This window comes from Merops nubicus, unplaced genomic scaffold (assembly GCF_000691845.1).
Source record: "Merops nubicus isolate BGI_N331 unplaced genomic scaffold, ASM69184v1 scaffold5616, whole genome shotgun sequence".
NCBI lineage: Eukaryota > Metazoa > Chordata > Aves > Coraciiformes > Meropidae > Merops > Merops nubicus.
Genome location: NW_008612799.1, coordinates 71,670 through 88,879, shown reverse-complemented (window position 1 = coordinate 88,879; position 17,210 = coordinate 71,670). Strand labels below are relative to the sequence as shown.

At 49.0% G+C, this 17,210-nt stretch overlaps 1 protein-coding gene across 1 annotated transcript in view; it reads right to left on the bottom strand.

The window, feature by feature from the left end:
• Window positions 1-18: 18 nt before the first annotated feature.
• The window catches only part of LRIG1 (leucine-rich repeats and immunoglobulin-like domains 1), a gene marked incomplete at both ends in the record, with an annotated part of 29,745 nt that continues 12,553 nt past the window's right edge, over window positions 19-17,210 (bottom strand). Inside the window, 10 exons of the mRNA XM_008941647.1 lie at window positions 19-132; window positions 1,413-1,559; window positions 2,127-2,249; window positions 3,467-3,886; window positions 4,447-4,728; window positions 5,379-5,699; window positions 7,523-7,686; window positions 9,875-9,946; window positions 11,179-11,250; window positions 16,266-16,346. Coding sequence (XP_008939895.1) covers window positions 19-132; window positions 1,413-1,559; window positions 2,127-2,249; window positions 3,467-3,886; window positions 4,447-4,728; window positions 5,379-5,699; window positions 7,523-7,686; window positions 9,875-9,946; window positions 11,179-11,250; window positions 16,266-16,346 — 1,796 coding nt within the window. The remainder of the gene's footprint in view (window positions 133-1,412; window positions 1,560-2,126; window positions 2,250-3,466; window positions 3,887-4,446; window positions 4,729-5,378; window positions 5,700-7,522; window positions 7,687-9,874; window positions 9,947-11,178; window positions 11,251-16,265; window positions 16,347-17,210) is intronic.

Below are 17,210 nucleotides of genomic sequence, written 5' to 3'. Positions count from 1 at the left end.
CGCGCTGCGGGTGGGGGCCGTCCGTGGCCTGGGGGCCCTGGGAGTAGCCCTCGGGCTCCCGGGGGAGGATGTGCAGGTTGATGCTGTCCGTGCTGCCGCTGCAGTCCGCGCACACCACCGGCAGGCCGTAGCCTGGAGGGAGGGAGGGGGGGAGAAGGGCAGGAGAGAGAGGGGGTTAAGCAGCTGGGAGCTGTCAGCTCCGGAGCACAGGAGCTGCGGAAGGAACAGGCAGCTCTGTTCAGCTCCTCTGTCCTCGGCAGTGTGGGAACCTCACACTGAGGGATGGGGACGTTTGGTTTTCTCTGGGCTAGTAAATACCTGCAGCTTTTCAGAACTCTGTAGCTATCACTAAAGGTACCTCCAGTTAATAAGGTTTAGCTGGTTGTTTGTTTTGGTTTGTTTTTTTTCACTCCAAAGAAGCTGTGGCTTTCTTTTTTAATAATAAATTAGCCATTTACTTCCTTTTTCAGACTCTCTAGTCAGGGGGGAAATTAGAACTGGAACTTTCCTGTACTACCTGCTTTAAAATACCACGTTACCTTTCTTATTTTTGTGCTGCTGCTTTACAGGGATCACTGTCAACTCAGGCTGTTATCTCTGGATATGCTGTTACTGTTAGTGGTGATAACAGATGAGCAGAATGCAAAGAAGGAAGCAGGAAGGAGTTTCTAAATTTTGAAAGTTAATTTCCTTAGTGCACTCGACACCTTTCCATTGTTAAACTTTACATTTCTCTTGCAGAGAAGATTTGTTTCACTGGCTGTTCTTCTGTTACAATACAGCAAGAGAACAGAAAATGTATCCCAAAAATAGAAAAGTATGAGTGTTAACACCCAAGAAACTGGCAAAGAGCAGAGGCAGGTGCAGTGCCTGAAACAACCCTTAAATTTTTGGGGAAAAGAAAAAAAGCTGAGGACTGGAGTTGACAGTCCCTTAGAAAAATGTTAACACCTTCTGTTTGAAAGAACTCTCACATTTTAGGAATGGCTCAAATCAAAACACCAATCAGCCAGCCACAAGGAATGGCCAGCACTTAAATTTTTGGGGAAAAAAAAAAAAAAGCTGAGGACAGGAGTTGACAGTCCCTTAGTAAACTGTTAACACCTTCTGTTCGAAAGAACTCTCACATTTTAGGAACGGCTCAAATCAAAACACCAGTCAGCCAGCCACAAGGAATGGCCAGCATGAGCTTTCACCTGCCTCTTGCTGCCTGCTCCTCAGATTCAAACTGAGCTTGACTGAGGATCCAAGCAAGCAGGAGAAAGTAAATTTACTGTGCTCACACCCGAGGACCATTCTGGTTTTGTTTTTTTTCTGAAGGTAACAGTTTCTTGCCTTAATGCTGTCTGACTGGGAGGGCTTTCTCATCTGTACAAATGCAAAACACCTTTCCCAATTCATGGGGTTTGTACCTGTCTTATCTGGAAGAAGCATTCCATCAGCCATGTCTTCTGTCTTCCACGTGTCTTTACTGTAGTCGATACACAGCTTTGGCTGTCTGCAGCCTACGGTGGGACCTTCAGCATCTGGACACCTTCCAGGATCCACCTGACACATACCTGTAACAAGCAAACCACCTGGCTAAGGCTTGCAACCATCTGCTCTCAGTTAAATGACTTATTAGTAAATCTTATTTCTACTGTAAAAGCTGTGAAAGGGAGAAAAAATAATAGAGAATTTTAAGCTAATTTTTAACAGACTAAACTTTGTACAATTGCAGGAGAATCTCAGTTCAGAACACTTAACTTTGCCTCCCTAATGTGCTGCGTTTAAGTGCTGTAAAATCCCAACTTTTCTAAGCCTGAAGGCAGGGACAGGCACTGCTAATGTATTTTCTAGCAGAGCCTAACTACAGGTAACCCTGGTGCCAAAAAACTAATCTAAAATGAGTAAAAAAATAGTCCTGAGGGCCCGACTGAGCAGTTTGTGAGGCAGGCTGCTTGCACGAACACCGCTGTGCCGGGAGAGGCCAGAGCCTCGTTCTGCAGAAACGCAGCAGCTGGAGACTTACCTTAGGAAGAGCTTTCAGGTAACTCCTAACAAGCACAGAGGTACTTTGCACTGTGATTTCTGCCTCCTTGTACCAAGCTGAGCTGGATAGTTACAGAGCAAACAGAGTTTCTCACCGTTGCTGTCTATGTGGCCGTTGGGCTGTTGGGTGTCTGCTCTGACCACCCCTTCCTGCCGCTCCGAAAGAGTCCCTTGTGAAGACAAGTAGCTCGGCACGTCAGGAGGCACAATTGTCTCATCTGGAGCAATGGGAGCAGAGAAATGTCAGTTCCCAGTAAGAGAGAAAGGATTCTCTTTTCAAAGACATGTAAAATCATGTTTTCAAGAGGGATCTTGAACCCCATCTAACTGGTATTTTCTGTAGATGCAACGGAAACTGAACTGCCTAAAAACTCCCCTCAGAAGCACCACTCCTGATCTGTCAGAACTTAAAGCTGTGAGACAGAGCTGACAGAGTCATTTCAGTGTTTGCATTTGGCATGGCCAGGACAAGGTAGGGGGAACTGTCTCTTCAGGACAAGTAAATTCATCCTTTTCCCCCTCAAATTCAGAGTACCTCATTTCACTCAAGTCCTCTGTCTCCTGATGTCATGAGTTAAGGCTTCTGGAGAACCAGGTCTTTGATTCACTTGAGCAGGTGAGTAAGTCTCAGCCCTTGGCTGTCTTTGGCTTTCTCCATTAGACCAGGCAACTGCAGTTTCCCTTGTCACAGAAACCCAAGAAAAACTCAACTACGTGAGATTTTCAAGACTTAAAAAAAGGGGAAAAAACCATCCCACTGGCACATCACACTGGTCTTGTGGTATCTGTGACTCCCTAGCTAGCCCAAGTCTCCAAAATCCCATGTTGTACTATATGTGCAATAAAGGAAGGCTGCAAATCCCAGCAGGGTCTGGAAACCTTAGTCTGGTTCTTCCATTCTTCTCTGCAGAGGCTCAATAACATTGAGGGCAAGAGAGTTTATTCTCACTGCAGCACTTGCTTCAGCAGCAAATTATCCCAAATAAACACTACTTCTTCCCCTAGGAAGCAAGGGACACCCCCCAACAGCAGGGCTACAACAGCTTTTATGGGCAACATGAATAAAGACATTCCAGCTTCAAAGTCTAGTTTTTCAAGTTTTGAACACAACATCTTTGGTTTCCAGCATCATGGACATGATCCAGGCTGTCTCAAGAGTTATCATTTATGGTCACGGAAAATCAAAGTAGCAAAGCAATGGCTGAAACTACTGCCAAGTGGAAAAGACCTTTCTGAAGAGCAAGCCAGGGGGAGAAATGCAGCTCTGAACATGCTTCAACAGCAAGTGAAAGCTGGTTCCAGCTTTGTGAGCCAAGAGAACCACAGAGATAAGCCAACTGCTCTCCCAGCGTGACTCTGGCTACCCGACGTGCCGATTCAGAAACCTGACAGCACAAAAGGGTAGAGGGAGCCTTAGCAGGAGACTCTGAGCTACCTGTGTTGGTGACACTGTATTCTTCACTCTTCTTCCTGGTTTGGTAGATGATGCAGACCCAGACCAGAGATGTCAGCACAATGCTGCACACGACAGCAATGGTGATGATCCCCACGGTGGTACGGTCCTTCCTACAGCCCAGAGACTGCAGGATGCTCACGTGGCTGTGGGCACGCTCTGTCCCCACGGTGTTGGACATTTCACAGGTGTATTTCCCAGCATCCTCCAAGACCACGTTCCTAACAATCAGCAGCTGGTTGCCAGAGGTGAAGTGGTGCCTTTCTGTCACGATGAGGGGCTGGTCTCCTTTCAGCCAGGTGATGCGGGGAGCTGGGCTCCCTGTGGCTTTGCACTGGAGAGCCACGGTCTCACCCACGGACACCACGTGGTCTTCCAGTGGGTGAATCAAAGATGGTGTCTCTGCAGGAGAATGAACACAGAAAGTAATTCTCAGGGACAGTGTAGCAACAGATTTCTGTTAACAGTGCTGAACGTAACTGATGTTCCTGCAGAGGAACTCACAGCAATGCACTGTTGCGGCCACCTGCCCAGGACATGGTGTCTGCATACCAGAACAGATCCAACAATCCCAACCAAGGCCTTCCCGTAACCAGCTGCTCTGAGAGCTCCAAACAAAGCATCTCCCAAGGACAAGGGGCAACGGCTGACACATGACTGATTTCATAGGGCAAGAGATGCAGTGATAGCTCCTCTTGAAGTCATTTTCCCAGACAGCACCTAAGCTGGTTGGAGTGGCCTCCTTGGCACAACAGGCAATGCAACTTAGGGCTCCTTCTCTTAATTAGCAGGATATTTTTAAATGAGCTCATGACAGCTTAAACGAATGAAACAAGACTAATGCAGGGCAGCGCCTCCGTGTCCCCTCCCTGTACCTGCAGCTGCTGAGGAGCTTGAGCAGCCACCCCCTCCAGTTCCCCCTGCCAGAGCGGCCTGTCCCCTGGGGCGCTGCTGCTCCTTACCCAGGACAGTCAGGGTGGCGTTGGCCAGCACGGAGCCCGCAGAGTTCTGGGCCGTGCAGCTGTAGACCCCCGTGTCCTCGATCTTCAGGTCGGTGATGAAGAAGACGTCGTCGTCGGGCATGACGTGCATGCGGCGCTCGCGGGCGGCCGGGAAATCGGTGCCCCCGTCCTTCTGCCAGGCGATCTGCGGGGGGGGGTGCCCCTCGGCCGCGCACTCCAGCCGCACCATCGTCCCCGTCCGGCTGGTGACGTCGTGGGGAGTCTTGATGAACGAGGGCAACACTGGGACACAACACCAAGGCGAAGGGATGAGCCATCCCGCAGGGAGAACACCATCTCCTGGCAAGTTCTGACTCCCCCTTCCCCGGCGGGAGACGCGTGTGGTAACCGCCCGCGGGCGAGAGGACGGGAGGCTGCTTGGGCAGGGTGTCTCTGAAGGGCTGGGGACGAACCCTCTGTTCCTCCAGCACACGCCTGGCTGCAGTGTCTGAGAGCCCCCGCTCAGGCTCATTAGAGCTGGGATCAAAGCTCATTTTCTGCAACTAGCCTGGAAGCAACCTCGTTTTCTATCCTAGAGAGAACTTTCAATGACTACAGTCACTACTCTTTGTATCCTTTCGTACTTTTATTTTCATTTGCCCATTTCATTGGGCAGTGACTCCACTGGAACAGCCAAGGGGAGGCAGCTAAGGCCATTAAGAAGGTGGTGAAGTGCTTGGCCTGATAGCAGCTGCCACAAGCCTAGCATGTGCTCTTCACACAGCATTTCTCAGCATTCACTGAGATGCACACACCTGCTGTGAAGAGGTTAAGAGCTCCTCACCATCAGGAATGAACCCTCAGGAGTAACTGCCTGCTAAAAATGACAAAAGAGTCCCAGGGAATTGTACCAGCTACAGCTGAGGAAAGGGATGAGAAAGCTTCTTACTCACCGTTAACAGTGAGTCGGGCCTTGTTGGAGTAGGTGGAGCCGAAGTGGTTGGTGATGATGCACTGGTAACGCCCTTCGTGGGCAAAGGTGACGTGCCGGAGGTGCAGGATGGTCGTGTACTCCATCACCTCCCCATCCTTGGCCCGCACGTGGGCAAAGTTCTCAATCTCAGCATTGTGCAGCATCTCGTTGTCCTTCTTCCAGGCAAACATCATGGGGGAGCTGCTGCTGCTGGCGGCCGAGCAGGTGAGACGGATGTCCTTCCCGAGGACAGCCACTGTTGTCTCGGGCTGGATGATGATCTGCGGCTTGGGGAAATCATCTGTGGGGAAAGGGCAGGCACAGTTAGTGCTGGACTAGGGGGAAAGGCTGGAGCAGCAAAGGGATGCAATGAGAAACGAGCAGTGTGCAAGGGAAAGACGTTGTTGCACATCTGCTTTTACAGGCCCTGCTGTCCCTGCCAGGAAAGCACCTCGCTCTGGCAAGGCACCCACCATGGAGACGGGCTCCACACTGCAGGTGTCCATGCACGACTCCACCGAGTGGCTCCTCTAGGCTAGGACTCCCATGCCTCTGGCTCCTCCATCTCTTCAGGGGACTGAGGTGGTCACTTAGTGACCTCAAACACCTACAAGATACCTAGTAGCTCTTTTCACCAGTGTCGCTGAACCTCAGCAAGAAAACATCCTTCCTTGTACAGCCCACGCGTGAAGGGCAATACTGAACTTGCCTCCAGGCCTGCATAAGCATGAAGCAGGAGGGGAGAGCAGGAGGACACTTAAAGGACTGCAGATGCCACCTCTTGGGATAAATGCTCATGAGCAAGGTGACAGCAGCACACGCTACCAAAGCAGCCACAGCTCTGTTTGCCCGTCACCCGTCTGGGGTGGAAAGCTTTGCACACTCTCTGCCCTGAAGATTGTTAGTTTTAGCAAGGTTCCAAGCAGATTCATTTATTAGGTTTCTACAAATGGTGTAATTTAATATTTGACTAAGGTTTAATTAAACAGCCAGGCCTCTGGAACCAGGAGTACTAGTGCCTGGAGGACTTGGCAGGCACCAGAGAAGCAAAGCTGTCTGTGCTTTGTGCTGTTGCTCTGGGGATGAAGCCTTCACGCCCTCTTCTTCCAGATGAACACAGCAAGCCTCCCAGACTCGCTCAGACAGAGGCCACCTAGGCAGAGCCTTACCACCCTGGGACCAAGAGGAACGTGGGACAGCAGCTGGAACAAAGCTTTTGCTCCGTGTTCAGTGCAAGTCACACATTCAGCTTTGTTAAAGAAGTGTTTTTTCTAAAGCTCATTCTTCCTTTGTCAGACAGCCATGTGCAGCTCCACCCAGGATCTGCACTGCTTGGCTCCACAGCACAGGGTCTGGCTCATCAAGCCAGGCCTTTCTTTTCCCCCAAAGCTGGATGCATGAGCAGCATCACTTTGGCCTCCTCTGGCGAGTGACTTTTTGTTTCTTTACGAGAGGGGCAGTAGATGTTTGTGTGTGCTGGGTGTTAAGCAGAGCTGCTTTGCCACCACAGCTCAGGTGCAGAGTCAGCAGCAGTGTTCGGGTGGGAGAACAGCAGTAAGTGCTGTTTAGAAGGCAAAACAACTGTACGAGGAAAAAAGATTATAATGCAACTGTTAGCCACCACTTAATTCCTGTAGAATGCCTTACTGGCCCAAAAAAAAGGAGCTGTGACAGAGGACATATTCCCCCCAACCTTGGTTTTTTAACCCTTAGTTATTTCCAAGAGGGGAAAAAAATGAAGAACAGAAAGCCACAGCAGAAGGTCAGAACACTGCAGAGTGAAAAAACCCCATAGCTGCAGTCTTGGCAGTATCAGGAGGACTGGGGAAGTGCCTGTGCAGCCCCATCTGGAGCTGGAACAAGCATTAGCCCCTTTTGATTTGGCGCTGGGGGAGCGCTGTGAGGCACACACTGGATGTGAGCAATGCGCCGTGTGGGTTTGGTGGGAAATAAATTGTAGCCAATGACAAATTTTTAAAATGCAGGCTTGGGCTCCCTTTGATCCCATTGAATAACAAAACAAAACAGAAACCCTCTCGTAATAACATGCTAGTAGTCAAAGAAAATGTTTCCCAAGTGAGTCCTACCCTTCGTACAACCTCAAAACACACAGGCAACACTTACCACACACAAAACTTTCTGGCAGGATGGCAAAAATGCTTTTGCTTTTTAGTGACTCGGGATGGGCGCAGGTGGCCACCACAGAGGACTGCAGCTCCTTCTCCACTAACCACTGGGGCAACCATTTCAGCTGGCAATCGCAGAGGAAGCTGTCGCTGTTTATGTGGCTGCAGGGAAACAAAACCAACACGAGCCTGCTGTGAGCCCTGCACGGAGGGAAGGCTGGAAAGCTCACAGCCCTTTCATGTTAGACACACTCTTCCCTCCCCCCCAGCATGGGTGGAAGGAAAAACAGGACTGCAGGGTTGTCCTCCAGGCACTAATGATGTTAAATATGTAACACGTTTGAACAGCATTTCATCTCCACGTAGAACAACCCACTCCCTGTGCTCCAGTGACACTCCCTAGTGCCTCATATTTATTAACCAGCCTCCCGAGCGATCCCCAGGAGCAGCCGAGCCACACCATCCTGCCTGAGGTGAGGGAAACCCAGGCAGATCATCTACAAAGGAGACAGGCAGCAGAGCCATGGGTCAGGACAGCCTGTCCTGCTCCCACCTCCCATGTCCAGTTACCACATGTGCTCCTGCTCTGCCTCCGTGCTCTGAGCGTCGTTGGGGGAGGCTGAATTCAGAACTTCATTACTGAACAGGCAGAGGATGCCAAGTCCCCACAGCAAGACCTTTAGTTCCCTCAGTGGCCAGCACCAGAGGAGTAAGAGGAGAGGCCCCTGCCCACACACCAGCATCACCAGGGACCAGAGGGGTAGTTGATGTGTCTACAGTAGCTGATGTTGTGTTTACTGATTAACAGAAGCAGTGGAAGAGAAATGACCCAAGATATTTTTGTAAAACCAATACAAACTAGTCTGGAAAACAAAACACAAACCCATTTCTCAGCATTGTAACAGCAACTTAGGACTGGTGTCAAAAGCTGTGAAAAAGGGGCAAACAAAAGGGAAGCCTCAGGTTTGTTTGGGTTTGGTTTTGGTTTTTTTATTTAATATTCTGGGCCAAATTGTGGCTCAGCACAGGTCTAAGACTAGTGAAGAACTGCAAGTTGACACTAGCAGGGAACTGAGAGCTTGGTCTGGTTTGGTCCAAGATCCCAGGAAAACCCAATCTGATCCCTCAAACAGAATGTGAGGATGCCTCAGAGCTTGGGAAAATGGCCCCAGAGAGAGCAGCTCTGCCCTGCAATGCAAGCTGTGCAAGAGCAGGCGATCAGGGGCACAGCACAGCTCCAGCACTGGCCTGTAGGAAGATGTGCCATCTCCTGTTTCCTAACTGATAACCTCAGGAAATCATGAAGTCTGAAAACAGCCAGGAAAAGCAAGAAGAAAGGAATGGACTAGAGAGGAAGGAGGGAATGAGGGAACACAGAGATCTGATTTTCCCAAGCTGTTCACTTTGCTGTCCTAGAGAGACACGCAGCCCCCAGTACCTGTGATGGCACAAACACTGCTGGCTGGCAGGGACAGGTCAGAGACCCTGGGTTTTTAAGACTTTGGTACAATACATTCTGCATGTAGGTGTCTCCTATCTGAAAGCCACCTTCTCCATGGTATAAAGGTTCCTCTACAACATCTGGGATCCCATATGTTCTTCTCTAATGAGATCAATCCCTCACCTCAATTTTGTTTCAAGAGCCAGTGTGAAAATAAGGCAGTTAAACAACAGACATGCAACATTTATCTTGCTCATTCCCCCGGCACTAGTATTAGATGCCCCTGCTAACAGTGACCATCCCATTCCCAGCACCAGGAAGAAGAGGATGAATCTGCCAAAATACCAGATATGTGATTTCTTGTTCCACAGATGCTGCGCTGCTCCAGAGCGTAGCAATGCACAGACAGTGGATTAAATATTTATGGCAAAGAGAAAAGGAAACCAGGCAAGACTGGAAACAGTGTCTGATAAGAGCGCAGAGCCCCAGCCTGGAGCACAGCAGCAGCTCTGATAACACAGCCATATTTTTACACCAGCAGGCTGGGTGACAAGTGGGTCCCATTCAAATGGTGCCTGTTGCTGAAATGTCAGTACTGAAGGTGAGCCCTAAACACGGGGACAGCAAAGGAGCAGAAGGGCCACTGGAATGAAAGCAGTGGCAGTGTGGGAAGGAGAGGTGGCAAACAGGGCCAGGGCCTCCCTGAGCAGAGGTGGCTGATGGCACAGATGCCAACCCGCTGGAAGAACCTGCCCATGATCTAACTGCACTCAGGGCTGAACGCAAGGTGTTCCTGTGACATCTACTCATCTGTAAAAATACCCTGCAGAGGAGGACAGAGGGGAGGAGGAAGCACACGAGTGGTGAGTGGGCGCCACGCCAGGAGCAGGGCAGGACTCAGGGACTCACAGCTGCCGCAGGCTCCTCATCCTGGCAAAGGCCTCTGCTTGGATCGAGCGGATGGCGTTGTCCCCGAGGTTCCTGCCAACACACACAGGCAACGTGAGCAGAAAGGCTGTGACAAACTCCCTCCTGTTTAAGCAACGACTCCAGGAGCAGGTCGTTTGGGAGCTCCTTGTGAAGGCCGTATGCACTTGCAGCTCAGAGAAGTGGTTTTCCACAAAACACTTTTAAGTACTAGTGAACAGTAGTCAACCAACAAAAAAACCAAGAATAAATCACTAAGTCATTCCACACCCCATCTTCCCACTACACTTTCTCAGTCTCAGCTCCCTCCATCATCCATAGCCCAGAAATTCCTCAGCCCCCTCAATAACCAAAGATAGTCAGGAATGTCGTATCCCAGGCTCGACCTTCAGCAAACACAAAGAAAGCAAATACTTGCACTAAACAGCACCCGGGCAGTTATTTGAAAGTGACTTTGGGAGGATACCATTGTGTTCAAAAAACATTGCAATGTCTCCAAAAGAACGTGCTTTGAAATCTTCCCTCACAAGCACTGCTAATTAAAAAATTCACTTCTCTGAAAAAGGACAGTGTCAGACTGGGAAGCACAGGACAGACTCCAGAGGAAAATCCAACTGGGGAACCTTTGCCTGGGAATGTCCCCCCAGTCAGGCAGCCCTAACCCCTCCGCGTGCTCTCAATGGTCACACCATTCATACCATCAGCAGCCAGTACAACAGAGAGCAAATTCACATATACTTCAACTTGTCTTAACTCAGAAAGGAAGTTATTAATGATTCACTGCTGGACGTATCTGCCTTGGGACACAGGAAAAAAAATTATACAGTGGCAGCCAAAATGTCCCTCTTGCCAATGGCTCTGAGGTGGTTGTGCTGAGCAGGGATGTTTGGTGCCTGCACCGTGAGCAGCCACTTCCAGTGTGTGTCACTGCCAGAGTCTAGATTGAGGAGGAAGCTGGGGCAAGGGAGGAGGAGAGAGAGCTCCATCTGAAATAGCCCATTTCCATTGCTAACAGCAGCAATGTGCAAGTCAAGGCACTGCTTATCCAAGAACAAATCAAAAAATTAAGAGCATGCAGATTTGCCATATGTTCTATAACTTTGTTCCTGGCACAAAAAAAGGCCAAAGTTGAGGCGGACTTATAATGAGAAGGAAGCAGGTGGCCCCCACAAATGGACTGGCTTCTCAGCTTACAAAGACACTATTAAATTGCTAGCAGATCTCTCAAGCAGCTACTTTTGGCAGACCCCCCCTTCCCAAACTCTGAGGCATGGTGGGTTACTCACAGGTGCTCCAGGGCCTCCAACCCTGAGAATGCTTTCTTGGCCACCGACTTGATCTTGTTTCCAAACAGAGTTCTGCAGTTTCCAAACATCCAGTGCCAGATAAACAGAAAGAAAACGGGGAGAGAAAAAAGAAAAAAGAAGGAACACAATTAGTGTGGGTTTATCTGATAGACACGCTCAGTGCAAGTCCCAGGAAATCTGAACTGCAGGGAGATTAAGAGGGCTGAAGTACACTCGCTTTCCCTCTGCTGAAATTAAACCCTTTTATCTGTATTCAAATTTAATAGTGATGACAGCACAAAAGGGAATGCGTGATACCACGTAAGAAGGCAGGTTTGCTCCAGTGCTTGGAGCCCAGCTTGCTGAGTAACAGAAGGTCCCCTCTATGCTTTGCAGGCTGACTGCAGACAGAATTAAGTGCAATGACAGTTTAACAAGATTTGGGCCTCTCGCTGCAACACTTCCATTTCTGACTTCTTCCCAAAGAGTAAGAGAGTGGTGATGAATTCAGGGCTGCTTGGCCTGAGGGGACATCCACGCACCAGGGCTGGGGCTGTCTCTTGGCTGCACCTTCACACAGCAGCTAACTGAAGTGACTGCTGACCTCCTGCCCCGGCTTACGGCAAACATAAAGTACTGTAACGCAGTAAATAACAGCTGAGTGGCAATTTCAAGGGGCAAAAGGAGGAAGAGAAGCAGCAGTGTACAGAGCTGAGCAGCGTGCTTGCTTGCATCTGTGAGCAGAGAGCACTCCCCGAGGCAGCAGGCAGTGCCAGGCAGTGGGGAGGGGGCTGGCAGCTGCCAGCACTGCCTGGAGCGGTCGCAGCCCCGCGCAGGAACAGGGCTCTATAAATATTGACCAGTGGAGATCAGGCAGGGGCAGGGCTCGTGCAAAATGGATGGTCTCCTCACCTGTTTTAATAAAACATCCACCAATGTCTTTAATTTGGAAATGCCTGCCCTCCCCAGGTTCTCTCTGTCCAAGGTTTATCTTCCAGGTGCATCTTCTAGCACCCCTGCTTCACATGGTGTCCAACACAACTCCTCACACCCCAGGCAAAAACTGGCACATCTGATGCTGCACCTGAGCTTTCCTTCAAGATTTTCCCTTCAATACAGAGTGCAGCATATCTGCACCCTACAGGTCTCAAACTTTGATGGTCCCACCATTTGCTGCTGGCTGGGGAAAGGAGGCTGGGGTACAAGATGGATGGAGCATGTGCAGCCATGACACAAGCAGATATATGTGCAGGAGCTTGTCAGGGCTTTCCACAAAGGCCCCTTCAAATGTCAAGCTAATTTAGTGCCTCAGTACTGGCACCCAGAAAGCCCAGTTTCTGTGTGAATGAAGCAATGGATGCCACAACAGATAGAAAGGAAAATTTGGGCCCATCACACTGTTATGACAGCAAGGACTGGGACTGTATCACAATCTGTCCTTGCAGCCTGTTGTCTTTGGAAAGAATTCAAATGTCTGCCTCTGGGCAACACTACAACCCCGAGTAAGTCCTCACAAAACACTACCTACAGTGGTACTGCTGGATGAGCTACTGCTCTAATTCTTGAGTAAATAAGAAAGGTCAGTGACTCCTAGCTCCATGCAAATGGTCTCTGGCCCCAGAATCACAGATCTTAGCATTCTAGAGCAAAACACAACCCCAAAAGACTTGGTTTTGGGCAAAGCCACCTCTCAGCCTCCCTAGTGAGACACACACTTGAAGCCCTTTCTTAGCAGGTTTAACTTGTACAAAACCACAGCTGAGTTGGCAGAGCTGTCCCCCTTTGTTAATTATTTGATTCAAGGTGAGAATAAAGGCAGCTGTCATAGTCTCCACATAGCTGCAGCCTGCTTTATCGACAGTATCACCCCAGGTATCTGCAGTGATCTTTCCTGAGCTCTCTGCTACAGCACCAAACCCAGGGTATCTGAGGTCCTATTGTTTGCATGGGAAGGTGTGTGGCTTTTGGCTCTGGGTGCAATACCCCAAGCACCAAAGGATGTGTGCAACCATGTGTACCATCATTTGGTAAAAGGGTTGTTGTATTAATGAAGGCTTTGAAAAATCCATTAGAATGTTTAATATAGTAAATAATTTACTATATGCAAACTCTGGTCCTATGGCTGCATCCATACATAATTATTTCTGAAGCCATATTCCTAAACACGAGTGTTAATGCTGAGCTTGGGTTTGATAGCTGGAGATTTCTATTTATTGTTTACAGTGGATCTTGGACTTTGAAAACTGGAGATACTGACTGTGTTTACTGATGTGTGCAGAGATAAGCCCTACGGCTGGGGATGCCAGTACACAACATACACACCACTTGCAGAGACACACAGAATTTTTGGCTGTATAGAGGAGAAATACACGACCTACTTGTAACAAACCCATTTGAACCATGACACCTTTCCAATTACAGCTAACCACTTCTCTGACTCTGAGGTGGCTGGAGCCCAGCAGCCCCCTCCCAAGGGCCTCTCTGCCCCCCGAGGGCCTGCCCGCTGCTCCACGCCGTGCCAGCCATGCCCCCGCTCCCTGCCCGGCTGCACCTGCACATGAGGCACCACAACTCATCAGAAAGGAGCATTTTCTCCTCCAGCCCCTTCTGCACCTGCAGGAAGATCTCAGTCACTGAGTGAGCCATCAAACAACTGGTTACGTTTAGCAGCTTGAACAATTAGGAAACTCGTTGCTCCCCAGCGATTCCACTGATGCCTTTCACACTTCGGTGCTTCTCCATCCCCTCTTTCTTGAGGCAACATTTTAATTTAGGCCTGTGCTCTCCATCCTGGAGAGCTTCATCTATAATTCAGAGAAGGCTGAAGTGACTGGCCTTCCCACTTCTCAGTTTAACACCTTCATTTCGGTCAGCCCTCTCTGTGCTAAATCCTTTCAGAGGCTAATCTGTGCCAGATCAAAGGGGAACGGCTTTTAAGGCAATCTCCACAGAGCTGAGGTGATTATTAATTCATTGGAAGGTCTCCTCTGAAGTGCCCATTTATTTTTTGTATGCTAATGCATTTCAAGCTGGTTGACAGTTTAAACGGAGGCCTTAAATCACACAGTGAAATGTTTGCTGTAAAGGCTGATATTTTACTTTACTTACAAAAAAAAACCTGCCAGCAAAACTGATACTTGCTTTGGCCTTAGATAAAATCACAAGTTTTGGATTTATGTGCTGATGAGCTAGAAGAGACCTGACCAGAGCCTCAAGAAATATAACAGAATCATCTCATATTCTGAGGGTTTTTTGAGCCTCGCACTCGGGCTGACAATAAACAATCCCAGCAACTTGTCTGTCCCACAGCAGGTTTGCCCTGTTGGGAAATCAAACCACTTCTGCCAGCCAAGACCAACCTGATCCACACGCTCTGCCAGGCTACCCAATTTGCTGCAGTTCCCACCACAAACCACAGGCACGTGGCCTTCCCTGCGCTCAGCCAGACTCACAACAGGCCTAAGTCCACGTCTCATGGAAGACAGAGGTCAGCAATGGGAAAAAAGATGCAAACTTCTTTAGACTTGTGCAAGTCCCTGCCACATCTTTTGCTACTGGCAGACAAAACCGGCCATCTTTTGAAGTCCTTCCTTGTGCCATCTGATAAGCATCAGATCAGGCCACAGAGCTCCAAACACACAACCCTGCAGGCTGCCTCTGCTCCCTTCCTTCCTCCTCCTGCTCCTTGCTGGACCTCCTGGCCTCTGCCTGACCCCCACAACTCATCACCACTCCTTTCTCCTGGCTGCTGAGTCAATCCTTTTGCTGAGCTCTTTCCATCAAGGCTGTCTCCTCTGGCTTTTTCACCCCTCTCGTGTTAACTGCACCCAGCATTTCTAACATGTCCCAGCCACTTGGGATCCCCACTTTTGCCCCCATGGCAGTGGCCATGTGGACACCTCACCAGGCCTGCTCTCCCTCTCTGCTCCTTTCCTCCACCTTGCCAAAACACCACTACAGACCCACAGTCCTACAGCCTGCAAATCCCTCTGGACAAAACCTCTGCTCCCACTGCCCTTCTGACTGCTCACATGGTTCCACTGCTTTCCTCAGACAACCCAAAAACTTCAGCAGCAGCAGCCAAGGACTCTCCCACCCACCACATCTGTTCCTCTGCCTTTTTTCTAGCAACTCGTGGGAAGATTTCCCAACTGCACGTGCACAGCGATTCCTACTGGCCTCTCTTTCTCCCACACTCCCTTCTACTTCCCTGCCCGACTCCCCTGGTCCTTAAGTTCTCCTCTGCCTTCTGCCTCACTTGATTCACCACCACAGCTTGGCTGCACTCTCCTTGGACCCAGCAACTCCCCCAAAAACGATCAAACGCTATCTATGTTTGTGACTTCCATTTTTTCCTCTCCGTTTTTTTAAGCCCCCCCCGAATCCTGCCCCAGCTCCTCCTGCTCCCCCAGGAGCCCCTGGCGAGAGCGTGACCATGCAGGGCCTGCCAGGATCCCTCCTCACCATCTGCTACCCATCGAGGTGCTTTTACTGCACCTCTGGCTGCGCCATCTCGGCAGCAGAGACGGCGAGATGGGGGGTGCTGAGAACTTAAACAAAGGCAAGAGGTAATGATTAGAAAGACTCTTGATTTGTCACAAGCCATCAGAGACTCCTCTGACAGGGCTGATTTACACAGCCCATTTCAAATGGAATATGAACAAGCACAGAGCAATGTGAAAATACTTCCAAAGGCCAAGCAATCCATAAACATTTGCAAGGCGCATGCTTGCCTTAGGTTTCTTTTTATCTCTTTAAGAGCCTGTGCCCCATGGTGCCTTTTATTGTCGCTGCACATGGAAGCAAGCCCAAAAGACCACTCTCAGACAGAGTATCCCACAGAAAGGAATCCTGCTTCAACCCTCTGTTGTAACAGGAAATGGGGTGATTTTGCTCTTGTTTATTGTTATTTGCTGCATCAATCAGTGCTTTGCTGAAGACTGCTGTTTGCTTTTAGAAGCAGGGAACTGATTTTCTGTTGATTTTTACCTTATTCCAAAAGGAGAAGGCTGGGTCGGAGGGGAGAGACCCACCCCCACCCAACACACACAACTGCTCTGAGGAACTCCAAACCCAGGGATACTCACAGCTTGCTTAGGTTTTCCAGGCCTGTAAAGGCTCCGTTGGTATCTTCTATTGTGCCCGCGATGTCATTGTGGTCCAGTTCCCTGGGGAGAGGACAAGACAGAGCTCATAATCAGTGTCTTGGTACTAGGCTCACCATTAAAAACAAATGGAATAAAGTTTGAGAATGCCACAAGAAGAGCTTCCTATTTTCTCCTGACAGTTATCAGAAAAAGCAGAGTCCTGCAGCAAAGCAGCACTGATCACTTTTCCTGCACTGACTCCTGCTGAGAGGGTGCATTCCATAAAGAGCCCTGGCTTTTTCCTAGCTGAAACCCTCTATTTCTGAGACAGGAGCAGCAGCAAGCTACTTGGTAGACTGAAACAAGTAGGTTTCAGTCTTTTTCTAAGTCTGTGCATCCAAACAAAAGGAGGAAAAAGAAAATAAAGTACCAAAGCTCAGCTTAAAGAAACAGCTGCTGTTAAATGCTACTATCATGAATTGGGATAACTTTGGCTATTCCAATGTGTATGTGTATTTGTCTATATCTATAATATTAGGAAGATGATTTGATGTATTCTCTGTGAAGCTGCATTTTTTTCTGGCATTGAACTTGAAAGCTCCACAAAGAAAAGCACCATCATTCTTACAACACAAGCCTAAGTCACTGTATAACCACTTAAAAAAAAAATAGTGAGAATTCCTTTTTCAGAGTTAGCTTCTTTTGGCTTTCAAATTGACCATCAATTACAAGAGTCAAAGAGGTCTGAAGAAAAACAAGCCCACAGAACAAACATAGGGATCCACAAAAGCTGTTTAAACAGTCTGTTTAAAAATCCTTCCCTCCTAGCTTTAATTCCAGCTAGCAATGAATGCCCAGCAACACAGACAGAAATTCATCATTTCTAATGTTAAGTAAAAAGAAAGAAAAAATAAATAGTCTTTGTTGGTTTTGTTACAACACTCT